The sequence below is a fragment of the Plasmodium sp. gorilla clade G2 genome (genome assembly GCF_900097015.1).
Source record: "Plasmodium sp. gorilla clade G2 genome assembly, chromosome: 12".
NCBI classification, from domain to species: Eukaryota; Apicomplexa; class Aconoidasida; order Haemosporida; family Plasmodiidae; genus Plasmodium; species Plasmodium adleri (nom. inval.).
In genome coordinates, this window is record NC_041704.1 from 2,050,001 (window position 1) to 2,076,031 (window position 26,031).

General features: G+C 18.1%; 6 protein-coding genes and 2 non-coding genes across 8 annotated transcripts; 3 read left to right on the forward strand and 5 right to left on the reverse strand.

Moving 5' to 3' along the window:
- Positions 1 to 163: 163 nt before the first annotated feature.
- On the reverse strand, positions 164 to 1,594 carry PADL01_1251600 (conserved Plasmodium protein, unknown function; the record flags this gene model as incomplete). The annotated part of the gene is made up of 1 exon (XM_028683499.1): positions 164 to 1,594. The coding sequence occupies one exon, from the start codon at positions 1,592 to 1,594 to the stop codon at positions 164 to 166; it is 1,431 nt and encodes a 476-aa protein (XP_028539671.1).
- An 822-nt stretch (positions 1,595 to 2,416) lies between these two features.
- PADL01_1251700 (DEAD/DEAH box ATP-dependent RNA helicase, putative) lies at positions 2,417 to 4,579 on the forward strand (the record flags this gene model as incomplete). Its single annotated transcript, XM_028683500.1, has 1 exon — positions 2,417 to 4,579. The coding sequence occupies one exon, from the start codon at positions 2,417 to 2,419 to the stop codon at positions 4,577 to 4,579; it is 2,163 nt and encodes a 720-aa protein (XP_028539672.1).
- Positions 4,580 to 5,644: 1,065 nt separating this feature from the next.
- On the forward strand, positions 5,645 to 7,726 carry PADL01_1251800 (conserved Plasmodium protein, unknown function; the record flags this gene model as incomplete). Its single annotated transcript, XM_028683501.1, has 1 exon — positions 5,645 to 7,726. One exon carries the CDS (start codon positions 5,645 to 5,647, stop codon positions 7,724 to 7,726), a length of 2,082 nt encoding a protein of 693 aa, XP_028539673.1.
- An 835-nt stretch (positions 7,727 to 8,561) lies between these two features.
- PADL01_1251900 (tryptophanyl-tRNA synthetase, putative) lies at positions 8,562 to 10,522 on the reverse strand (the record flags this gene model as incomplete). Its single annotated transcript, XM_028683502.1, has 3 exons — positions 8,562 to 8,588; positions 8,736 to 10,172; positions 10,325 to 10,522. The coding sequence occupies 3 exons, from the start codon at positions 10,520 to 10,522 to the stop codon at positions 8,562 to 8,564; spliced, it is 1,662 nt and encodes a 553-aa protein (XP_028539674.1).
- Positions 10,523 to 11,171: 649 nt separating this feature from the next.
- On the reverse strand, positions 11,172 to 13,133 carry PADL01_1252000 (conserved Plasmodium protein, unknown function; the record flags this gene model as incomplete). The annotated part of the gene is made up of 1 exon (XM_028683504.1): positions 11,172 to 13,133. The coding sequence occupies one exon, from the start codon at positions 13,131 to 13,133 to the stop codon at positions 11,172 to 11,174; it is 1,962 nt and encodes a 653-aa protein (XP_028539675.1).
- Positions 13,134 to 14,934: 1,801 nt separating this feature from the next.
- On the forward strand, positions 14,935 to 15,007 carry PADL01_1252100. Its single transcript has one exon. It is a non-coding gene; the product is annotated as a tRNA-Val (tRNA).
- A 739-nt stretch (positions 15,008 to 15,746) lies between these two features.
- On the reverse strand, positions 15,747 to 15,818 carry PADL01_1252200. The gene has a single exon. It is a non-coding gene; the product is annotated as a tRNA-Gln (tRNA).
- A 771-nt stretch (positions 15,819 to 16,589) lies between these two features.
- PADL01_1252300 (rhoptry neck protein 3) lies at positions 16,590 to 24,484 on the reverse strand (the record flags this gene model as incomplete). The annotated part of the gene is made up of 8 exons (XM_028683505.1): positions 16,590 to 20,774; positions 20,992 to 22,236; positions 22,470 to 22,717; positions 22,878 to 23,279; positions 23,418 to 23,543; positions 23,655 to 23,789; positions 23,951 to 24,118; positions 24,361 to 24,484. The coding sequence occupies 8 exons, from the start codon at positions 24,482 to 24,484 to the stop codon at positions 16,590 to 16,592; spliced, it is 6,633 nt and encodes a 2,210-aa protein (XP_028539676.1).
- Between the last annotated feature and the right edge of the window lie 1,547 nt (positions 24,485 to 26,031).

Sequence of the window (26,031 nt, forward strand, 5' to 3'; positions counted from 1 at the left end):
AAAAAGAAGAAAAAAAAAAAAATTAAACGGAATAATATAAAATAAAATAAATATTGTATATATATATTTATGTGTGTTATAATTTGTAGACTCATAAATGTTTCCTTTGTATTTCATTTTATTTCATTTTATTTTATTTTATTTTATTTCATTTCAATCCATTTCATATGGTAACCTTTATAATTTTTTGTGAGGAGATGTGAGTATTTTGCATATTCGATTTATATATCCATGCCATAAGATTATATAATGTATTTAATATAAAATATAAAATGAGATAAGGTAAAATATAATATTTTAAAAGTATAAGAGGCCAATGTGGTTTTATATAATCATTATAAGAACTATATATATTTTCAAAAACTATAGGTTTTACTATAGGTTCTACTATATGTTTAATATTTTGTTTGTTAGATAAATTTTTAATATTTGTATTATTTATTTGATAGGATGATATATTATTTTTATATTTATTATATAACATTAGATATACTTCTTGTAATTCGTTATAAACTTGTTGAATAATATTAGAAGAACATACAATGAGTATATTTTTTTGTGTATGTGTGTTATTTTGAAATATATTTTTTTCATTATTTAATAGAAAACACCAGATATTATGTACCATATATTTATATTTTTCTTCTATTAATATATCATATGTTGGTTTTGAAATATATTTTAATCTTTCATTTAATAAGGGTAGAATATTTAATTTTTTAGAAATATCATGATATATAGAAGTTTCTTTATTATTGTCATATATTATATTAGGATGAATATCTATTTTTTTTTTCTTCATAATATAATTTATAAGTTGATCATTATTAAGTGTTTCATTTAAATCTAAATCATTTTGCGTATTAGTAATTTCATCATTATTTTCTGTTGATATATAATAATTTTTATATAACTTAATAAATTCATTATATGAATAATGTCTTAAAGCTATTGATTCAGTGCAATATGTAAAGAAGTTTCTATAAGATTTTGTATCATATAATAATTTAGAATCTAGTCTATTTTTTATTATATGTATATCTCTATCACATAAAAAAATATTTAATTTATTTTTTAAACATTCTTCGATTATAGGAATAAATTCATTTTTAAGAAAACCATTATGTATCCTAGGTAAATAAGAAAATTTATTATAACCATTATTATATATATTATTATTATATATATTATTATTATATGTATTATTATTATATGAATCGTTTGTTTTGTTATACATATAATTATGTATATTATGATTTATATTTACGTTTTGATATTTATCTTTTATAATATTATTTCCATGTTTAGAATATAAAAATATATCACTATATATTTTATTTAATCTTTCTTTACATAATTCTAATAATATGTAATCCATTTTTATATTCTGAATCAAGTTACAGCAATCCTGCCCACTTGAAATATTACCATATATTTGACCATGCATAAGACCATAAATAATAAAATTATAATTACAAATATTCCATGTTTTTATATATTTTGATACATCTAATTCTTTATTTATATTTCCTTTCTTTACAGATGTATTAAAATATCGTTTTATAATCACATAATACAAACGAGCTCTTTTCATTGTGTAAATAAAAAGTAATTATATAAAGAGCAAAAAGGAAATACAAAAATAATTATATATATATGAATTAATATATGTGTATAAAAATATATATAATATTCAAAAAATGCATTCATCTATATATAGAAATAAAAATATATATATATATATATATATATATATATATATATCATATTATTTTGATTTTATTTATTTATTTATTTTTTTTTTTTTTTTTGTAAAAAAGTGTATATATTATAATAATATGGTTGAATTTATTAAACAAATTGAAAAATTACATGTTCAAAGTATTGTATACATATATTATTATATATTATATATGTATGAATATACATTTACAACAAAAAAAAAAAATATATATAAATATATATAAATATATATGTATATATATATATATATATTTTTCTTTTTTTTTTTTTGTAGATTATTTAAAAATTAAAATTATACATGAAAAAATAAGCTATATTGAAATATATTGATGCAATACAAAATTAATAAAATATTTTCTAAATAACAAAAATAATATGAGTTCATTTTTTTAAAAGAAATAAAAATATTATTTACCATAAAAAAGAAAACACGTTGTTTTTATATATATATATATTTTATATATTTTTTAAAAACAATTTTATAATTATTTTTTTTTTTTGTAAATATTATAAATAAAAATAATATATATATATTTTATTTTTAAGGTTATATATATATATATATATATATGTATATATTTATATATATAAATCCACATTTGAAACTATGAAATAAATATTTTGTTATATTAAAAAAAAAAAAACAATCTATAAAATTATTTTAAAATAAAAGATGAAAAAAAAAATATGTCAAGATAAAAAAATGAGTGTTGTAGATAATGAGAGTGAAGCAGAAAGTAATGATAAAGATATAAATGGAAATGATAAAACGAATAGAATTAAAAATATTAGTGATGTAGAAGAAATAAAGGAAGAGAGCACTAAAGAAACAACATCACTCATTAGTACAAATAATAAAAATTTTGATAATCACAATAAGAATAATAACAATATTATTGATATGAATTGTTTGTGGAGTGATTTATACATATCTAGACCTTTTTTAAAAGTTTTATATGAACAAAAATTTAGTAATCCTACATATATTCAGAGAGATGTGATTCCATTAGCTTTAGAGGGTAAAAGTATTTTAGCTAACTCAGAAACGGGTTCAGGTAAAACATTAGCATTTGTATTACCAATACTTGAAAGGTTATTACAAAGTACAAATATAAGAATGAGGAGAAATAATATGAAAGCTAGTTATAATATAACTAAGGCTTTAATATTATTACCTACAAGAGAATTATCTTTACAATGTTATGATGTTATACGTTCCTTAACAAAATATGTTACAATAACATATTCTTTATTTTGTGGAGGAATAGATATTAAACAACAAGAATATGAATATAAAAAAAGGAATGATATATTTATTTGTACTCCTGGTCGTATTTTAGATTTATTGTTAAATTCATCTAGTGATTTTATTAATTATTTAGAAATTGTTGTATTTGATGAGGCTGATAAATTATTAGAACTTGGATTTAAAGAAGAATGTTTAAAAATATTAGATGTTTGTAAATTTAAAAAACAGATATTATTCTTCTCAGCTACTTTGACTAATGACATAAAGCAGCTGGTTAATTTTTCTTTAAAAAATCCTGTATTTATTCAAAGTGGTTTAAGCTCTCTCAAAGATAAGGATCTACAAAATAATGATAATAATAATAATAATAATATTGTTGTTAATAATATTATAACAAAAAACTTTTTAAAAATTACTAATAAGACCACATTTAAAATATCAGAAGGTTTGAAACAAGAATTTGTTAATATCATTCAAGAGAAATATAGAAAAGCTAGTTTATTATATTTATGTAATAATATATATAAGAATCATTGTATTATATTTTTTAAAACAAAACGTGAAACACATTTAATGTTTCTATTGTTTGATTTACTTAATTTAAAATGTGCTGAATTACATGGTTCTATGAGTCAGAAAAGGAGAATAGAATCCATAATGAAATTTAAAAAAGATGAAGTAGATTTTTTATTAACCACCGAATTAGCATCTAGAGGAATAGATATAGATCATGTTTTATATGTAATAAATTATAATATACCATCGAATGTTATTAAATATGTACATAGAATCGGTAGAACCGCTAGAATAGGAAAAGAAGGAATAGCTAGCACATTGTATTTACAAAAAGAAAAAATACAAGTGAAAAAAATAGTTAAAGGATTGAAAAAAAGTAAAAATCTAAAAATATTAAAACGAACCATAGCTGAAAATAATGTTCATGTGTGGCACAACATAATTAAACAAAATAAACAAAAGTTAAATGATATTGTAGAACAAGAAAAAATTGATAAGCAAATAGAAATATCAAATAAATCAATAGATAAAATAAAAAATCTAATTACATTTAAGGATGAAATAATGAGTAGACCTCCAAGGACATGGTTCCTTACAGGGAAGGAAAAGCAAAATTTAAAAAAAGAAAGTAAAAAATATGATAAGGACAATAATAATAATAATATTAACATGAATGATAATTATAAGGGTCATGATTATGATGATGATAATCATATAAAAAAGAAAAATTACCACAAAGAAAACAACAATAATATATCTAGCTCTAATAATTATAAAAAGGGAAAAAATAAAAATGATAAAAATAATAAAAAAAATAAAAAAAATAAAAAAAATAAAAAAGGAAATGATGAGGAAGATCAAGAAGAGGAGCAAAAGAAAAAACTACAAAGTTATCGTAAAATTATAAGAGATTTAAAATTAAATATGTTATATAATAAAAGCAATAAGTCACAAAATAAAAATAATAGACTTCATAATAAATCAATAAAAAATAATACAATAAAAAATAAAACAATAAAAAATAAAACAATAAAAAATAAAACAGTAAAAAATAAAACAATAAAAAAGTAACACAAAATAATATAAAAAACATATATTTTAATATACATCATTTTTATGATATTACAAAAAAGGAAACATTTTAAACAACAATCCAAACCATTCAATATAAAAAGAAAAAAAAAAAAAAATGTTTGCAGAACAACCCAATCAAAATAATACATCCATAATATATATCATATATGTATATGTAAACATAAATATAATATATACATATATATATAGTAAGTATATGGATTAAGTTTTTTTCTTTTTTTTTTTTTTATTCATTTGTATATTTTTTCTTTAATTTTTATTTTGAAATTCATATATTTTTTCAATGTTAACGTTTTACCTTTATATATTGAAAAGGAACAAAAAAAAAAAAACAGTGAAATACTCAAACGAGAATTTTAATTATTTATAATATTATATATATATATATATATATATATATATATATATATTATATGGATATTATTTTATTTATTTATTTTTTTAAATAAATATATAATACTGGAAAAATAAAAAAATTTTATCAATACATTGTTTTATTTTATAAGTATATTTATATTTTAAGAAAAGTATATAATTAATATATAATATATGGTCTGAGTTATTTTTTTTCAGGGCTTAATATAATATATATTATATATATTGTTTTTATATGAATAATATAAAATATGTATATAATTATTATAATATTATTATCATATAATTATAAAAAACTTATATATTATAGTATATTTTTTTTTTTTGTTCTTCTACAAAATGTTATATATTAAAATTATAAATTAAAAAGAAATATTTATATAATAATAAATATAAAATTAAGATGATATAAATGTAATCATATATTTTAAAAGAAAATATTATATATATATATATATAATATATATCATTATAACCCTTTCAAAATTATGAAGATGAATAATTTATACTATTTATAAAAAAAAAAGCAAAACAAACAAACCTTTTATCGTTTAAATAATTATATATATATATGAAGTGATCAAATAAACAAATAAATATTATAAATATTATATATATTTATTTATATCAATTTTTTTATTTTTTATTTTGTTATGATAAAGAAAAATGAAGAAGGGAGAGAAAAAAAAAAAGAAATCTTTAAATAAAGGAAAGGAAAAAGAACACGATAAAAAGGTTATAGAAAAAAATAATAAAAGTAAGGATAAAGAAAAGTATAAAAATAAAGATAGAGAGAAATATAAAAATAAAGATGAGAAAAATCAAGATAAAGGAAGAGGAAACAACAACAAAACTAATAACAGCAATAATAATAATAACAATAATAATAATAATAATAATAATGATATATTTAATCCTCAATTAAGTGCTAGGGAACTAAAGAAAATACAATACTATGAAAATATGTTTAAACGTATGGAACAACAAATAGAAGAAAATAATAATGATTCACATGTAAATAATAATAATAATAATAATAATGAGAAGAAAAAAAAATTAAGCCAATTAAAAAGAAATAGTAAGAAAGAACAAGGAGATTATGAAGAAAAGAAAAATTGTGACAATGAATATAACAAGAAAGGAATGCAAGAAATTGATCATAGCAATGTGAATGAGAGAAATATGAAGGATAGCCATATGAATGATATCCATATGAATGATAACCATATGGATGATAGTAATATGAATGATAGTAATTATAAAAGTATTAAAAAGGATGAAGACTCATATAATAAAAGTATTTCATCTAACTCGAATGTAAAATCCATAGAAAAAATAGAAAATAATATTATGTGTAGTGACAAAAATATAAATGAGAAAATGAGTGAAGAAGATAATAAAAATTATAATGACGAGGAAAAAAATGTCCATGGTCTAAGTGATCTAGAAAATGTAGACAAAGAAGATGAATTATCACTTGAGGATTGTAAAGATATATTCATTAAGAATATAATTTATGAGAAGGAAAATATATTAAATGAACAAGATGATATGATGAAAAAAGAAATAAGTTGTTATGGTTTTGATAGGAATGTATTTAATAATAATGATATAAAACATATAAATAAAATAAAAGAAGAAAAATTTACAAATAAGAATATATATAAAATATTATATAATGATAATAAAAAGAAGGATACATGTAAATATGATTATAATTTTTATAATAATAAATATATTGAATTAAAGAAAGGTCATAAAAAATATGGGTTAATAAATCAAAGGCATATAATTAATTATGAAAGAGGATATAGTTCAGACAATGAAATAAATTATGATAATATAAATAATATAATATATAAAATATATAACAATAATAATAATAATAATAAAATGTATACACAACATGATAGTAACAATAATAAGAATAATATCTATAATAATTATTGGAATAATAAAAAAAATAGTAAAAACTTTCTACATTTAAAAAGAAGTTTTTCTGTAAGTTCAAATATTGCAGATTATTTTTATGATACAAATATAATGCATCTAAAAAATAATTGTGAATCAAGTCATAGTTCATCAAGTAGTATGGATGATATGAGATATGATAAAAATATTTTTGAGTATAAAAAAATGGATATAATTAAATATTTTATTAATGATAATATATATAAAAATTCTATAGTACAAGAAAATAATATAAATAATAATATAATAAGACATATTAATGAGTTAAGAAATGATAATGATAAGAATTATAAAAATATTTATTTGAACGAATTAAATAATTTGAAATATATGAAAAATGATGATATATATTCAACAAAAAATTATATAAACAAAACAAATGAATTATTAAAATTATATTCGAATGATAAATTAAATGTTCTACAATATTATAATGAAAATTTTAAAGAAACAAAAATTAACGAAAATGATTTTAGTGAATATGCTCAAAAATCTTCTATTGATGAAGTTCATAATATACGTTATGAATCTAAAATGTATAATGTAAACTTTTGTATTAAAAAATATTTAAGTAATATGAAATATGTAAACTTGAAAAAATTAAAAACAATAAATAAAAAAAATTGTAAGCTATATGTAAAGGGATGTACACACTTTTTAAATTTAAACAAATTTAATGATGCCATGTCTTGTCTTAGTAAATTACAAAATATCAAAGGGAAAAAGAAAAAAAAAAAGGAAAAGCAAAAAAAAAAAAAAAAAAACGTAACAATGTGACAGGGGATATATATTAGGGATTAAAATTGAAGATGATTATTATAAATATAAATAAATAAATAAATAAATATATATATATATATATATATATATGTAGAGTTTGATTTTTATTTGTTTATTAATTTTTTTTTTTAGTTTATATGATTATTTTTTACTTTTTATTATTATTTTATTTTTTTTTTTTTTTGTGAAATTTGAATGGGGGTAAACTCTTATCACCTTTTCTTAATTAAATATAAACCAATAAATGTATAACACTTTAAAACTGGATCTTATATATTTGTTTATATAAATATTATTATTATTTATTTATTTTATCTTAAAACTTTATACATATTTGCAAAAAAAAATGTTGATTTATAGTATTGTTGTTAATATGGAAAATCAACCAGGTATTGTTATTTAATTTTTTTTTTTTTTTTACCATTATGAATTTTTAAACATAAAAAAAAAAAAAAAAATAATAAAAAATATGACAAAAGGAATAAACATATACATATATATATATATATATATATACATATATTTATTTATATACTCATTTTTATATGTTCTTATTTGTAACTGTTGAAAAGGAAAAATTCCTTTTATTTTTATTTTTTTGAAAATGTATGTTTGGAATGTTTATGAAAAGTTATAGGATACATAACACATAGGAAAAAATACGAAAAAAATAAAATAATCAAATTAGTGTTTAAAAATATGAAAGAATAAGGAATTATATATATTTCATATTATTAATAAAAATCATAAGAAAAAAATATGACACAAAAAAAAAAAGAAAATATATATATATATGTATGTATGTATATTTTGTCCAGCCTTTTGACCTTTTCTATATATTTAATTTCCTCTTTATGACCTAAAAAAAAAAAAAAAAAAAAAAAAATATACATACATAAATACATATATATATTTACATTGTTTTGTCCCTTTTGTTTATATATTTTTTTTTTTTTTTTTTTTTTCATGTAATATAAGACATTTTTCTTCTATATTTTTGTTTTACCTTGTATATTTTTGAGGCTCTTTTTTTTACACACATTTTTCCATTTTTTAAAATTGTATGAATTATATCATGTCTGGAATTAAATGAATTATAATACCTTTTGGTTACAAGAAAATGATTATATAATAATTGTGATAAATCATATTTAAATTTTGAATAATTATTATTATATGAATGTAATATGTTATTAATTATATTTTGATTAAAATTTGGATTTATATTATTTTGTTTATAATTTGCGAAATTATGATTATTTGTAAAATCGTTTAAATAATTATGTTGCATATAATTATTATTTAAAAATAATTGTTGTTCATCATAAATATCTGATAATTTGGAAATATTTCCATTGTTATTATTTATATTCTCATTGTTATTACTATTTAGGTTTATATATTTTTTATTTTTGATTTGATGGTAATAAAAAAAGAAGAAAATATTTATAAGGTTATTTATTTCTTTTCTATCTTCTTGACCATATACTAATATATTATAATTATCGGTTTTACTCTTTTTAATTTTATTTTCTATTGTTTTTTTATCATCTAAAAGATAAATAATTTTGGATGTATCATTATCATTATGTATTAAATCATTCTTACTCATTTTTTTATGTCCATCTAAATTCATGACTTCTGAATAAAATTTAGAAAAAAATATTTTTGGTAACTTGACAACATTCTTAAAATGATAGTTCATTTTTCTACATAATTTTTTCATTATTTCCATATTCTTTATTTGGTCTTGACCTATAATTAAATAGTTTGGTTTATATAATAAAATATCTGCAAGCATTAAACTTGGATAAGAAAATAAAGCCAAGGATTTATTATGACCACCCATTTTTATATGTATATGTGAATTTAACATATTTATGGATGTAAAAGAATTTATTAAATAATATAAGCAAGTATGTAATTTTATATCTGATTGTTTAAAAATATAAAAATAATGTTTTTGTTTAATAAGTTCCTTTCTATGACTATAACCTCCCTGAGATGAGAGTTCTAAATGATTTTCATCATCATTGAGGTTATCATTTTTTATGTCATTATGAAATTGTGATGTATATGACGTAATTTCATCATACAAATTAATATTATTATTATTGTTGTTGTTGTTTTTTTCTATTAGTTGTAATATATGTTCTAATTTAATATTATTAATATACACATCTACGTAACTTTTTTTTTTCTTATACATATCTATTATTAAAGAGATTATGATTTTTACTGAATCAATAACCTTATCCTTCAATGAATAAATATTGCTTAGCTTTGTCAAACAATGAAGATCAGCAATAAGTATAATTTTTTTTAATTTTATAGCACTTGCATTATTATTAGATGAGTTGTTTGAACTTTTCTTTGTGGCTTCAACGTTTATGATTGGATGTAAGCATCCAATGTAATTTCCAAGATGTATATTTCCGCTAGGCTAAAAAAAAAAAAAAAAAAAAAAAAAAAATATAAACATATATATATGAATAATAATTCAAAAAATGGGTGAAAAAATATATATTATGTGGATATTATAATAAATATAAAATGACATATATATATATATATATATATATATATATGTTTTACTTTAATTCCTGTAAAAAAAGTACAATCCCTTTTTGATCTCAAGTTGCTTTTTTTTATTCGCTTGTTATAAGGTAAGGTAAAGAAATAAGGAAGTAAGGCAACTTTCTTTGTTCTATTGTTTATGCTCTGAATATTTTTAGAAACAATAAAATTTATTATTATAAAATATGTTAAAAGGTAAATGATTCCTTTTATCATGATGAATTAATTTCCTCCTAATTATATGACCGGATGAACAACAAAAAAAAATTCATACATTTTTGACCACACAAAATGAATAAATATAAATAAATATATATATAATATTATATATGAAATGATAACATTTTTGTGATATATATTTATATATTTAGTTCAATACTTTAAAATAATTTAAGATTGTAACATATAATACATAATCAAGTTGAATTAAATAAATATAATAAATATATATACATATATACATATATACATATATTATTTATTTAATGGAATAAATATCTACATTTTTTTTTTTTTATTATATATGATATAATTATAATATTATTTTATTCATATACAAAAAATATTATATATATATATATATATATATATATATTCATAAATTCTATATATTTCATATTTATATTTTTATGATTATGAAGTTTTTATTGTTTTATATAAAAAAAAATAAAATAAGTTTATATATATATATAATAGTCATATATATGTATATTATATGCACATATTTTTACTTCAAAAAAAAAAAAAAAAAAAAAAAAAAAAAACAATATAACTGTGTACACTGTTGTAGTCTCAAAAATAAAATATATATTATATATTCATAATTTATGTACCTTTTTATATAATGTGACAAAAAGTTCTATTTTTATATTTCAAATATATCTTCCAAAGAATACTGTTTCTTGTTTGTAAATGTATTTATATAATAATTATTTTTCTTTTTAATTTCATCATTAATTTGATTGATCATAATTTTTCTCTTATTTAATTTATTATATATATTATCTTGTAATGATTTATTATTTTCATCTAATGAATTATTGTCATTTATATTATTCGTTTCTTTGATATTTTTAATTGTTGAATCGTTTTGCTGATAGGAATGGTCTTTATTTGTTTTTTTATTGAAGAGGGAGTTATAAGATAAGAGTCGTAATTCCTCATCCTCGTCATTAGAACTAATATAATTACTATTATTATTATTATTGTAATTATTATTGTTATGATTATTTTTTTTATCATTCATTTGGCTTTCTTCATTTTTTTCTTTTTCTTTATCTTTATCTTTGCCTTTATTTTTACCTTTCTTTTTCTTTTTTCTTTTATGAATTAGTTTGTTTACAAGCTGTTCATTATACAAATTATTTAAGCACATATTAATTACATCAGGGTTGAAGGTAATATCAGGAGATTTTTCTTTTATATCATGAAAATGTTGAGATAATTTATTTTCACCATCATTATTATTACCAACATTATTATTATTATTATTATTATTGTTATTATTATTTTGAGCGTGGGTATTATTCTTATGAATATCATTTTTTGACAAATCCACTTTCATGTTATTAATTATTTTTACATCTTGTGTAATTGGATTGGATTGAGTACTTGATTGATTTGTTTTATTACTTTCATTTTTTTTTTTTAATTCCTTTTTTGTTGTATCAAGATATGTATTAGATTGTGCATATATATGTGAATCATAAATAACATTATCAACAAAAGTTAGAAAAGACAAAGATAATATATTCAATAATTTATTATCGAGATCAATGGAAGAACTAGAATTGTTTTGATATCCATCTGTAATATTTTTAATATAATTATTAAGAATATTAATTTCTTCAGTTGGATTATTATTATTTATAATAGACGTTTCATTATTTATATTATCATTAATATTATTTTTTGAACTTAACATATTTTTATAAAAATTTATAGAAACATCTGAGTCTTCAATATTTTCACATAGTTCTTCCATAGTATCCAATGAACTATTTTCATCACTTATGTCTACAGATTTATCACTTGTATAAAATATATCAATATTAATATTATCACTTCTTTTATCATTGTTATTTTTTTCTTTATCTTTATTTACAGATATATTATTATTTAACTTATTAAGATTTTCTTCTATTATAATAGTATCATGATTTTTTTCTAGGTCATTTTTTGAATTACTTTCATTTATATTATTGGATGGCATATCTTTTTTTTTTTTTTCTTCATCCTTATCAATAAAATTAACATAATTTTTAATTGATAAATTGTTATATATTTTATTTGAATTATTATTTATATGTATATCACATTCATCATTGTAGGTAATATTTTCGGCACATTCATTTAAGACGTTTTTTTTTTCTATTATATTATCATGACTATTCAATATAAGTTTATCATTCATATTATCAATATTAGAAATAAATGACTGATTGGTATTTATATTTTTTTTTATGTTTATATTACTTTTTTCTTTTTCCTCATCTACAGATAGGTTTAATTTATGATTTCCATTTTTTATGTTGTCATTATTATTTAGTATCTGTATACTTATTTCATCTTCTGTGTTTGTAATGTAGTTATCATTCGATTCATCATATTTATCATGATGATTATTATTGTCATCATTTGGATTGTCATTATTTGGAATATCATTATTTATATTATCATTATTTACATCATTTTTATCTATATCACTTTTATTTATATCACTTTTATTTATATCATCATTATTTATATTATTATCACTATTCTCAAATGAACTCTTATTGTTTGTCAATTTGTTATCTTCATTTTTATTAAAAAAAAATCCATACATCTTATGATGGAATGTTAAATATTACATTTTGTTTATTTTAAAAAAAAAAAAAAAAAAAAAAAAAAAAAAAAAAAAAGCAATAACAGGAGATATTAGAAGGATATAATTATTAAATTAATTTTAAATCCACAAAGAAAAAAAAAAAAAAATATATATATATATATATATATATATATAATATAATATAAAAAATTTTAAATGCTATAATATTAAAAAATATATGCTAATTAATATTTAAATGAATTTTAAAATAAAATTAAAAAAAAAAAAAATAAAAAATTTATATATATATTATGTGAATATAAACTTATAATATATATTTAATACGAATAAATCAATAAAACGTACAGCATATAAATATATCATGTATCTATATGTATAATATATATGTTTATTTTTTTTTTTTTTTCCCCCATTAATTACACATAAAAATAAGTATATATTTTATAAAATATCTAATTATATTTTATTTAAACAAAATTTTGGTATTTTAATGTATAAGTATATATATTATTATGAAGATAATATATATATATATATATATATATATATATATATATATATATATATATAATATATATATTTATGTTTATATATTTATCCATTTAAATCTTCCGTTTTACTTTTCTTTTTTTAAAGCTCATATATCATGCGATATTCAGAACTTAAAAAAAAAAAGAAAAAAAACGAAAAAAAAGGAAAATTTTTTTTGCATATAATATAAAGTTGTAAATGTTAAATTGAAAACATATTTTCCTTTTGACCAAAAACTTTAGACTGCTCTTAAGAAAAAAGAAAATTAAAAAGTAAAAAACATCCAAAGTTTTCTTAATATTAATGAAATATGAATCGTTGGTGGTTTGACATATTATATATATAAATTTTTTTTATTATATTATATTTTTTTTTATCTTTTTTACTCCTCAATAATAATTTAAGACAATAAAATGGAATAAGAAAAAAACAAGGACAAAATAAAATATATGTATATACATAAACATATATGGTTATTATTAAATATAAAATAGTGTGTATTTTTTTTTTTTTTTTTTTATAATTATATTCAAATTTTTAAAAATAAAATATAAGTTTTTGATATATTTTATAAGTTTTTTTATATACTCTAAAAATATTTCCCCATAGAACAATTATACATAGTAAAATATTAAAGACAATAATCTTAAAAATATGGATTTATATAATTTGTCATATTTGAAATATTATATATATATATATATATTATTTTTTATATATGATTAAATTAAAGTTTAGTCCGAATGTGCCATTAATTATATCAATATGTAGAAAAATAATATCTTTATAATATTTAAAAAAAAAAAAAAAATTTCATCTATATTTTTTTTTTTAATGCATATTATGGAAATAAGAAATTTATAAAATGATATTATATTCAATTTTATATGTTTTCATTTTTTTTTGAAATTTTTTTATAAAATCAATAAAAAATGTAAAAATGTTAAATAAAATATATATTCAACTACACTTTTATATAATATTTTGAAAATATATATATATATATATTTTTTTATATATATATAAATATAATTTTTATTAAAAAAAAAAAAGAAAATTTTGTTGTGGTTAATACATTTTTATATATATTCAAGAATATATAAAAATATATAATCATTTTATTATATATATATAATATTCCTTTTTATTTCATTAGATAATAAATAGATATACAAATAGTATATATAATATATATAGAAAAATTATGATATATTATGTTTTATAAAATATACTGTATATAAATAATATGAGGAATAATTTGTTTGAAGCGGGCATGGTCTAGTGGCTATGACGCCTGCCTAACACGCAGGAGATCCCGAGTTCGATCCTCGGTGCCCGTATTTTAAATATATATTTATATATATGTAAGAATGAATAATAAGATATTATAATATATAAGATATATTAATAAATAATATATAAATATAGAAATATTTTATAATTATAATATTATAAAATTATATAATAATATATTATATAACAATAATATTATTCATATTTTATATTGATTATTTTACAGTATACAGTCATTTTATTATAAAAAGAAGAAATGTTAATTTTACTTGTTAAATAAATTATTTTCCTTCTATTCCAAAATTTGGTTCATCAAAAATATTATACAAGAAAAATAAAACAAAATAAATGATTATTTTTCTCACTAAATAAAATAATGCTCCTATATTATTAAACATATATATATATATATATATATATATGAGCACTATTAAATTATAATAATATATGTACATAATTATATATATACGATTTTTTTTTTTTTATATATATATATTTTTGAAGCTGTTAAAATGTATATAAATAAAATTATTAAAGAAAAATTGGGAAATAATCATATTGCATTATATATATATATATTTTTTATATAATAAATCTTTTATAGAATTATTTTATGCAGAAGACTTATAATATGGCAAATAAATTGAGATAAAAATAAAATATTTTTTTTTTTTTTAAAAAAATATATTCAAATTATTCATTACTTTATATAAAATAATATTTTATTGTCCTTATTAATAAAATATAATTTATTTTTTCATTTAAATCATTAAATTTATATATAAAAGGTCTCGCCGGGACTCGAACCCGGGTTGGAGGATTCAAAGTCCTCAGTGCTAACCACTACACTACGAAACCATATGCACATAATTCTAAAAGGTTTATTATTAATAATAAATTTGAATCCAAAAAAAAAAAATTAATCTTTTAAATATTCCAATGAGAATAATATAAATTATATTTTATACATTTATATTATTATATATATATATATATATATAATATATATTATAGTATATATTTTATTTATTTTTCTTTTAATAAGAAAAAATTCGAAATAAATATTAAAATAAAAAATAAGTATTAAACTTATAAAAATATATTATTTCCCAAAGTAATATTCATATGAAAAAAAGAATTCAATTATTATATATAAAATTATCAAGAAAAAAATTTATAATTTTTTTGTTTTTATGGTAGTTGTATGTTTATAAAAATAAAATATACATAAATAAATTATTATGTATATATAAAATAGTTGTAATATATGTATTTATTCATTATATATATATATATATATATATATATATATATATATATATTTATTTATTATAAACAAGTGTAAGGTTTACAATAAAAAAAAAAAAAAAGGAAGAGGAAAAAAACAGCAATTTTAAAGAATATGAAAAATATATAATATATATATATTTAAGTAAATGTCATATATATTTACATGTATATGTGGGATATTTTTTTTTTATTTTGAAATAAATATCTCAGAAATGTAGAAAAAAAAAAAAAAATTATATATATAAAAAGTAAAAAAAATAAGATAATATACATAAGTATGTACATATATATATATATATATATATATATATGTGTTTGTTTCATTTTATATTTCCATGTTTATGGAATATATATTTCCTTCTTTCGTCTGAATATACCGAAGAAGCCAAATTTATGCATAAAAACTCTGTGAGATCTTTGTATACTATGTTTAACACTTATGAGCATGTGGCATATATTAATATATATATGTCTTAAATTGAATAAGGTTAGTAATGATCTCCATTTTTCTATTTTGTGTCCAAATTCATGGAATCCATATGCAAATTCTTCTAATGTCAATACTGGTTGTTCTAAAGATGGTTTTTCTACAGATATGAGTTTTTTTGGTTGTTGGCTTTTAACTGGTGTAATAAAATAGTTGTCATATGCTCTTCTGAATATTTTGTTTAATAATTCTGTATTATTAAATATGTTTTCATTATATGATTTCATAGCATCATGATCATGTGTATAACGATATACAATATTATTATATTTTTCAGTTAAGAATTCTTGGAATAAAAGATCAAAGCATTTGATATTTTTACATTTGAATGTTTCAAGGAATAGATTATATAATTTGTCTACTCCTTCATCATCTAATAAATTAGAAAATTCTTTGAAATTATTAAATATTTTGATAAATTTAGATTTTTGTAGATTTTCTCTTTTCATATTTTTAATAACATTTTTCATGTAGAAATAATATCCTTGGTTAACAACCTCAAGTATATATTTAAGTTCTTTTTTGGTTAATCTCTTTAATGGTGGATATATAATATATTGATTAAATAATTGGAATTCTACAATTTTATATAAAGATACAATATCTGTTTTTGGTCCAGCATATCCGTTTTCACTATCAGATTTTAATTTTTGTATTGTTTCATTCATGTCAAGTATCATTTTATGTATAAATGGATTTATATTTTTAATCATTTTGAGTGAGTGTTTCTTTTTCATAGATGCGATACCTTTTTTTAATATTGTATCTGGACTAACCATGGAAAATTTATTTAATGATATTAATGCATGTACTACTTTTACAACTAAATGGAAATTTCTGAAGATATCTTTTTTAGGTACATATAAATTATATGGTCTATTGAAATGTCCATAGTGTTCTTTATAAGCTTCTTTATTTTTTTCTTTTATCATATTAGAACTAAATGGCATAGGATTATTTTCTCTTCTTTCAAGGAAACTCATTTCTTCTGTATTATTATTTAACATTTTGTTTTCATCATAATTAACATTTTCATCAACATTTTCATCAACATTTTCATCAACATTTTCAGAACCTTCTACATGTACATCTTTTTGTCCATATTGTTCATTAACTTTAGACATTTGTATAAATGATGGAGAGGGCATTTTAGTTCCACTACTTTCTGTATTTTCATCTGATGGTTTAGATATATATTCAGATGTGTATTCATTATTTTCTGAATAGGTTGTATTTTTAGATACATCATCTTTTCTATTATTTTCATCTTGTGCAATATTCATATTATATTTCATTGCTGGAGTTTGTTTTTTATTTAGATTATTTGATTTGTTTGATGTCTTTTCAGCGTCAGTTTCTGAATCATCTGTATCAGTAGAAGACAAATCAGCAGTTGTACTTTGATCATCATCTGATTTATCTTTAAAATCAAAGATATCTTCAGATAATATATTTTCAACAATTTTAATATCATTTTCTTCTTCTTCTTTCAATTTTTCTTCAGGAGTTTTATGTACTAAATCCTCATCTTTAATTAAACCAGTTTTACTACTTACGGTTACATTTGGTTTTCCAGGATTAAGGACTAACCAATAATATAAATTGGATGGATATTGAATAAATGAACATTTGACTTTTTCGAAATATTCACTAATTAATGATCTTCCTACTAATTCGAATTGATCTAAAACATTTTCTTTAAAAAGTGGTGGAGTAGTTGATCTATTATTATAAGTTACATGCATACCATCATTTACACGTCTAACTGAAAATCCTTGATATGGAATAGAAGGTATATTAGTACCAACTAAGAATTTTTCTAAATATAAATAATTTTGAATAGATTCACTTAAATCATTGATTTCACTAAATGTCATATTTTTACTTAATGAGAGACCACCATCAAGGAAAGCATTTGATCCATATGTTTTATTATCTTCATTTTTTTTTTTATTTAGATTATAATATACATTTAAATTTCTGACATCTAAATTATCATAAAATAATCCCATATATAAGTAATCTTTATAGAATGATGATACATTTTGTAAGTTTTCTATATCTTGATATGATTTTAATTTATCTAAATCATTTAAGAAGAATCTATATGTTTTAACACTATCTATAGAATAACATTGTGTTTGAAAATTATATGGATCCAATGGATATTTTTCAATATCGAATTTCTCTTTAATCTTGACCATGAATTTTTTAAAATGTTCAAATTCTATAATTGAATTTAATATAAATTCTAGATAATTTCTATTACATAAATAGATAGAAGAATTATTTATTGAATATGTTAAATCACCAGTTACTGCATAAAATTTAACAAAGTAATATAAGTTTCTTAAGAATAAGAAGTTAGTAAATTTCATATCTGTTAAAAGTTTAATAAAACCTGTTAATTGTTTTAGATATTGTTCAATATTAGGATTGAATTTAATATCATGTAATATATATTCATTTTTATTATATGCATGTCTATCAAAATCTTTATCATCTTTTTTAACATGATGTATATCAACATTATATTTCTTTTTAAGGATTAATTCAATAAATCTAAATATTCTTAATAATAATTTTTCATTGTTTCCTGTTGTTTGTGGGGACAAATTGAAACTGTTGACAACACTTCTAACAGATTGTTTACTGGTTGTATATCTTAAAAGTGAATATTTAAATTTATAAAAGACATTTGAGAATGTTAGAATATCTTCAAATTTAATATAACAATATGGATAAAATTCATTAATTGATTCAGCATATTCCATAATTTCAAAGAATCTGGTATATCTTAATATATTTAAAAATCTACCTCCTTTAACTCTTTTACCTAAACCTAATAACATTTTCTTTTTAGCATTTCCATAAAATCTTCTTACTTTGCTTATTTTTAAGAATAAGTATTTAAATGGTGTATCATAATATCTTTTTCTTTCATCTAATTGTTTTTGTAAAGTTAAATATGTTGTCCAAGAATATCTATTAGTTCTTTTTTCAATTCTTAATAATGCAACAATAATAAGAAGATGTTTCAATGCATCATTTGAATTTTCATATTTATATATTTCATCGAATGTGATATGTTCTTTTTTCAAAAACAAATGTGTACCACAAAGTATATTGATTAAATCTTTTAATTTTATTGGTGCAAATCTCGTTTTCTCTGGTTGTATTAAATTAATATTTTTTAAATATCTACTTAAAACTGATTTTCCTGTAATTTTACTAACAACACCTTCTAGACCGTGAAGATTTTTTTCCATAAAAGGTTCATAATTATAATATAATAAATAATAACATTGGTGTGGTAAATGTGGGAACATTTCATGATTTGGTATTTCTTTATATTTATACATTAAATATTGTATGATTTTTTCTCTTTCTTGTGGTTTTGCTTGTAATTCTAATTGTAAATATTTTGTATTTCTTACAACTTCATCTTCCATTGTTAATTGTATATCTTTAAATTTAATTCTATTTTCAACTCTTTTTTTTAATTCAGCATTTTCTACTTCATCTTTACCTTCACCTTGACTAGCTTCTTGAGCTTTTTGATGTTCACTATTTACAAGTGCATCATATTTTTTCTTTCTAATATTTAGAGTATATGTTTCATAATGGTGTGAATATTTATCTAGATGGTAATATGATTCAATTAATTTCTGTTGATATAATTTATAAGTTTCTTTTAGTGGAATATCGAATTTTTCAATATTTTTGTAAAGAGCATATAGGGTGGACATAACTAAAATGATAATAGCTTCTTCTGAGTTGAAGAAATTAATTTTATTTAAAGAATTTTCTAAGAACGTTCTGAACATTCTTCCGAACGAGCCTTTACTAAATTGAAATCTGTATTTTCTTATGTTTTTCAAGAAATAATTTTGACTTTTTTCTTTTCCGTAAGAACTCTTATCCATAAACATTTTGTGAACTTCATAAAATTCTGTTGGAGCCATATTACTCAAAGCTCTTTTCCATGAGCTACCTTGATGATAGGTTTGTTTCACAGCACCAATGAAAGAAGAGAACTATGATAAAAAAAAAATAGGTAAAAATAAAATAAATATATAATTAAACGTGTAAACATATATATATATATATATATATATATATATATATATATATAAATATATAAATATATTAATATATTAATATATGAGCGAATAAAATTATATATTAATTTGTATATATATATATATAATATATTAATGAATATATTTATTTTATATAAAAAATGTATCTTACTATGAAGGCACTAAATCTATCAATTCCAGAAGACCATAAGATGTTAAATATTGCATCAACAACTAAGGCATCATCATCTTCCTTATAACACATATGACATACACTTAATTTTCCATCGTATGTATTTTTAGTTGATCCAACGGTTAAAGAACCAATATGATTATTTTGAGGTTCAAAAACAAGTTGTGCTGTTTGATAACTTAGAGGATTTTTAAATTGGTAACTACCTATAACACGCATAAAATCTTCTTTTCTATTTAAATGATCAAATTTAAATGAATATTGGAGTCCATTTTTATTATACAATACTACAGAATCTTCTTTGACTGCAAAATCTTGAAATTTGAAAGATGCACGTCTTTCTTTATTAATTTCATCAATAGCTTTGTGTGCTTCTTCAACAACAATTTTTTCCATTTCTTCTTCATAATTTACATTATTTATATCTAGATCTTTTGATTTTCTTATAGTGTTAATAGTTGTTTTCATATATTTTTGTAAGTAAGAATCATCGGTATCGATAATAACATTAAAGAATTTTCTGATATGTTCAATTATATTTTTATCTATTAATACATCATCATATGGTAAAAATAATGGAATTAATAAGTTAACAAAAATATTAATTGGGAATATTAATTTTTTAATTTCAAAAGAAACATATTCACATTGCTGATTTAAATTCTTAACAATTTCTAATGGACATTGTTTTAATACACCATATCTTTCACCATAGTTTGCAAGACTTGCAATTATACTAGTAGAACCAATAATAATTAATTTAAATGCATAATTTAATTGTTTTTTTAAATTCTCATCAAAATATAAACTTGAATATGGATTATTCAATGTTGGTTTGTAATGCAATAATTTTACTTTTATTAATGCTAATGTTAATTCTATACTACCTTTATCTATTCTTCCGATATTTTTTTTGATAAATGGTTTTCTAACAATATCGGATGATATCTTTTGTATAAATAATTCAAACATTTGATCTTGATATATGTGTCTAAATTCATTATCTAAATCATTATAGAAATGTTCCTTTGGATTTAATTTACTTATATGTTCTATATTTACTAAAATCATGGTGTAAAATTTAGTTAGTAAATTAGCAACAGATATCTTCATATAAGATTCTTCATATAATAAAGACTTCTTAGTGATCTTTAAAAGTTTAAGTAATAGTTTGAAATTATGTCTATTCAAAACAAGTTCTTTTTCTACATCAACACTCTTGGCCTATAAAAAAAAAAAAAATAAAATTAAAAATAAATCAATACAAACACACACATATATGAACATATATAAATATATAAAAATATATATATATATATATATATATATATATATATATATGTTATGAATAGATAGAAAGTTATTTGTAATATATATATTTATTCATTTTTTAATTTAATAAAATAATATATTAATGTATATTTTTATCTATGCATATATATATATATTCTTCTTACATTTAATAAATTTATTTCCTCTAAGTAATTCATAACATATTTGAATAATGAGTGACTGAAATCAAAGAAACCTGTTCCTAAATTTTTTTCAAATAAGTTATTTAAAATTGGATAAACATTTTTTCCATTCAAGTGGTCACTGATATTTACATATGACAATTTCCATATTTTAGTAATCATAATTAATGCATCACCGTATAATAATTTCATGGCATAATTTTTAAGTTCTGGTTCATTTCTTAATTTGACTACAGGGAAGGAAGATAAAAAAAAAAAAATAAATAAGTTATAAAAATAATTATATGTTAACATGTCAATATATATATATATATATATATATATATATATTTCTCTATTTGTTTATATATTTATTGATTTATATATATATAACCAATTTATTGTACTCACCTTTTAATACAACATTGTATATTTTTCTGTATGATATTCTATATAATTGTCTGAGATTTTTGTATATTGCAAATACTATTTTTCCCAATTGTGTGATACAAAATGCAGATATAGCAAAAGCAAAAGCACCACGGAAAGGTATAATTAATGGATAGAAAAAGAGTAAGAGTGATTTAAATACATATGACATAATAACACCAAAAATATTATTCATTATAAGTTTATCAAAAGATGCTATGTGATTAAATACATAGGCATTAGTAAAACATAAATCTATTAATTTGTGATTAATAAGACCGATAATACCTCTAAGACTTTGAACAAAAGAAACTGATAAAAAGGTTCTAGCTAATAACAAACCATCCTTTTTCAATGCATCCATAACACTCCAGTATGAATCAGCTAAAATGATAAAAACATATAAAATAAAATATATAAGAACAAATAATATATATATATATATTGAGAGAGCGATATACAATTTGTGATCTCTTAAATACATAGAATTCTATAAATACATATATTTTAATTTTTACTTACATTTTGCTTTTTTATATACTAAAATTGCTTGGTTCATTTCATTTTTTACAGTATCATCGATTTCAAAATTGGGACAATCAAAGTCATACATTAAATACTTTTTGAATACATCATACTTTCTTTTATCTAAAAAAATATAAATATATAAATATATAAATTTATATATATATATATATATATATAAAGGGTTATTTTCATTTATCTTATATAATAATAATATCATTTAGTGCTTCTTACTGCTTGAACGTTCTGCTTTGGATATTAACTTAACAATTTTTTTAACATTTTTTTTATTCAATATAGTTAAATAAAAGAAAAAATTTGTTCTGGTAAATGATTCATACATAGCCACATTTTTATGGAAATAGACATCTGAAAAAAAAAAAATAAATAAATAAAATAAAATAAAATACAAATTACAAATTCTTATTCATTTATGGTACTATATGACTATCCCTCATATATATATATATATATATATATATATATATATATATATATTTAATTTTTTTTTTATATTTTAATTTTTTTACTTAAATGAAATCCTCTATATAAAAGGGTATTAATTAATTTGGCAACATAGTATTGGTTAAATATTGAACTTGCCTTTAATGATAAAAAGGAATATTCATTATGATTAGAATCTTGATTTATTTCTATATTGTGTTTGCATTGTATGTCTTTTTTTTTAAAATATTGTCCTAAAAAAAAAAAATAATAATAAATGATCAAAAATGAATAAAATATAACAATATATACATATATATATATGTTTCTAATTTTATTAATTATCCAATCAATTTATTTTATTCATATTAGAATTTATATATATCATTCATTTATTATTAATACACAATAATTCATAAAAAAAATGGGATAAATATTTCAGTATGTATTTGTTCTTTATTCTATTTTATTTTATTTTATTTGATATTCTTCTTACCTATATCATTATTGTAAAGAGTCAAATTCTTGACCTTATTATTATTATTTTCTATTTTATTACATTTTGATAGTATGTTTAAGAATACATAAACATAAGTAATATACAACCAATATTTATTCATTGCAAATAACCCAATATAAAAAGAAAAAAACAAAAAAAAAAAAAATTCTTATTTGACCGTTTTATCTTTTTTTGCACTGACTTTTTTTAAAAGGTATTTTTATTGTAACATAAGGTAAAGGATAATTTGATAAAAAATATATAAACATACACATCCAAAATAAAATAAAACAAAATAAAAAATATATATATTTATATATTATAATGATACACACAAGAAATAAAATTACATTATAACAATATTTTGAGAAAGTACTTTTTTATTTTTTTATTTTCACTGACAATAATGTATGCATTTTTTAAAGATATTTAATATTTTATATAGTATCTTCTAAATATCATTTACAATGTTTCACTACATTTAATATCTAATCTTTGAGATATACAAAAAAAAAAAAAAAAAATTATATACAAATATGAAAAATTAAATATTAAATATTAAAATATAATAATAAAAAACCAAAAAAAAAAAGAACAAAATTTTAAATATTAATTAAAAAATATAAAACAAGTTAAATAAAAAATATATATATATATATGTATATGTAATATATATATATATATAATTATTTATATAGATTATTTTATATTTTCAAAAAAAAAAAAAAAAAAATTAGACAATCATATAAATTAAAATATATCTTTATGACTATGTAACTTGTTCAGTATATCAAGTAATTATATGATTTTTTAACATAACTAAAAATTTTTTTTTAATTTATTTAATAATACAATATACTTAAAAAAAATAATAAAGAAAATAAAATAATATATTTCTGCTTTATTTAGTTATTTAATACAATTCTCAAACATAAAATATATATATTATATTTGTTTAAAAAAAAAAAATCATATGTGTACTATAATAAATGATATGCAATTTAGTGCATAACAAAATTGGTACATATACATATTTTTTAATATTATTTTATTATTTTTTTTTTATTTATATTATGCAAGTTTTAAAAATAAAATACGTTTCAGTACACCAATTAGAAAAAATCTATTGAAAAATAATTCATGTAAAAAAAAAAAAATAATAATATAATAATATAAACAAAATAAATAAAGAAAAAAAGAAACAATCAAAATAAGTATTAAAAAAAATTTTAATATATTTTATTATTAAATATGAATAATAATTTTTTAAATAAAGTTTTGTATGCATATATTTTGATGTGTAAAAAAAATATTTTTTTAAAATAATACCTATTAAAAAAATATATATATTTATATTGGACATTATAAAAAAATTACACATTATTTTATATTTAATATTGAAAGAAAGGAAATAAGGGAAGAATAAAATTTTTTAGTTTATTCTTAATATTTTTAATGATATTATTTATACATTTGGTATATTATTTAGATATTTAAATCGATCAATGAAAAAAAAAAAAAAAAGAAAAAAAAGAAAAAAAAAAGAATGATAAGTAAATAAATAAATAATTAAAATAAAAAAATGAAACATTGAAAAATGTTATATATATCTTTTTTTTTTTTTTTTTTTTTTTTTTTTTTTCTAAAGAATACTTTTATTCTATGGTA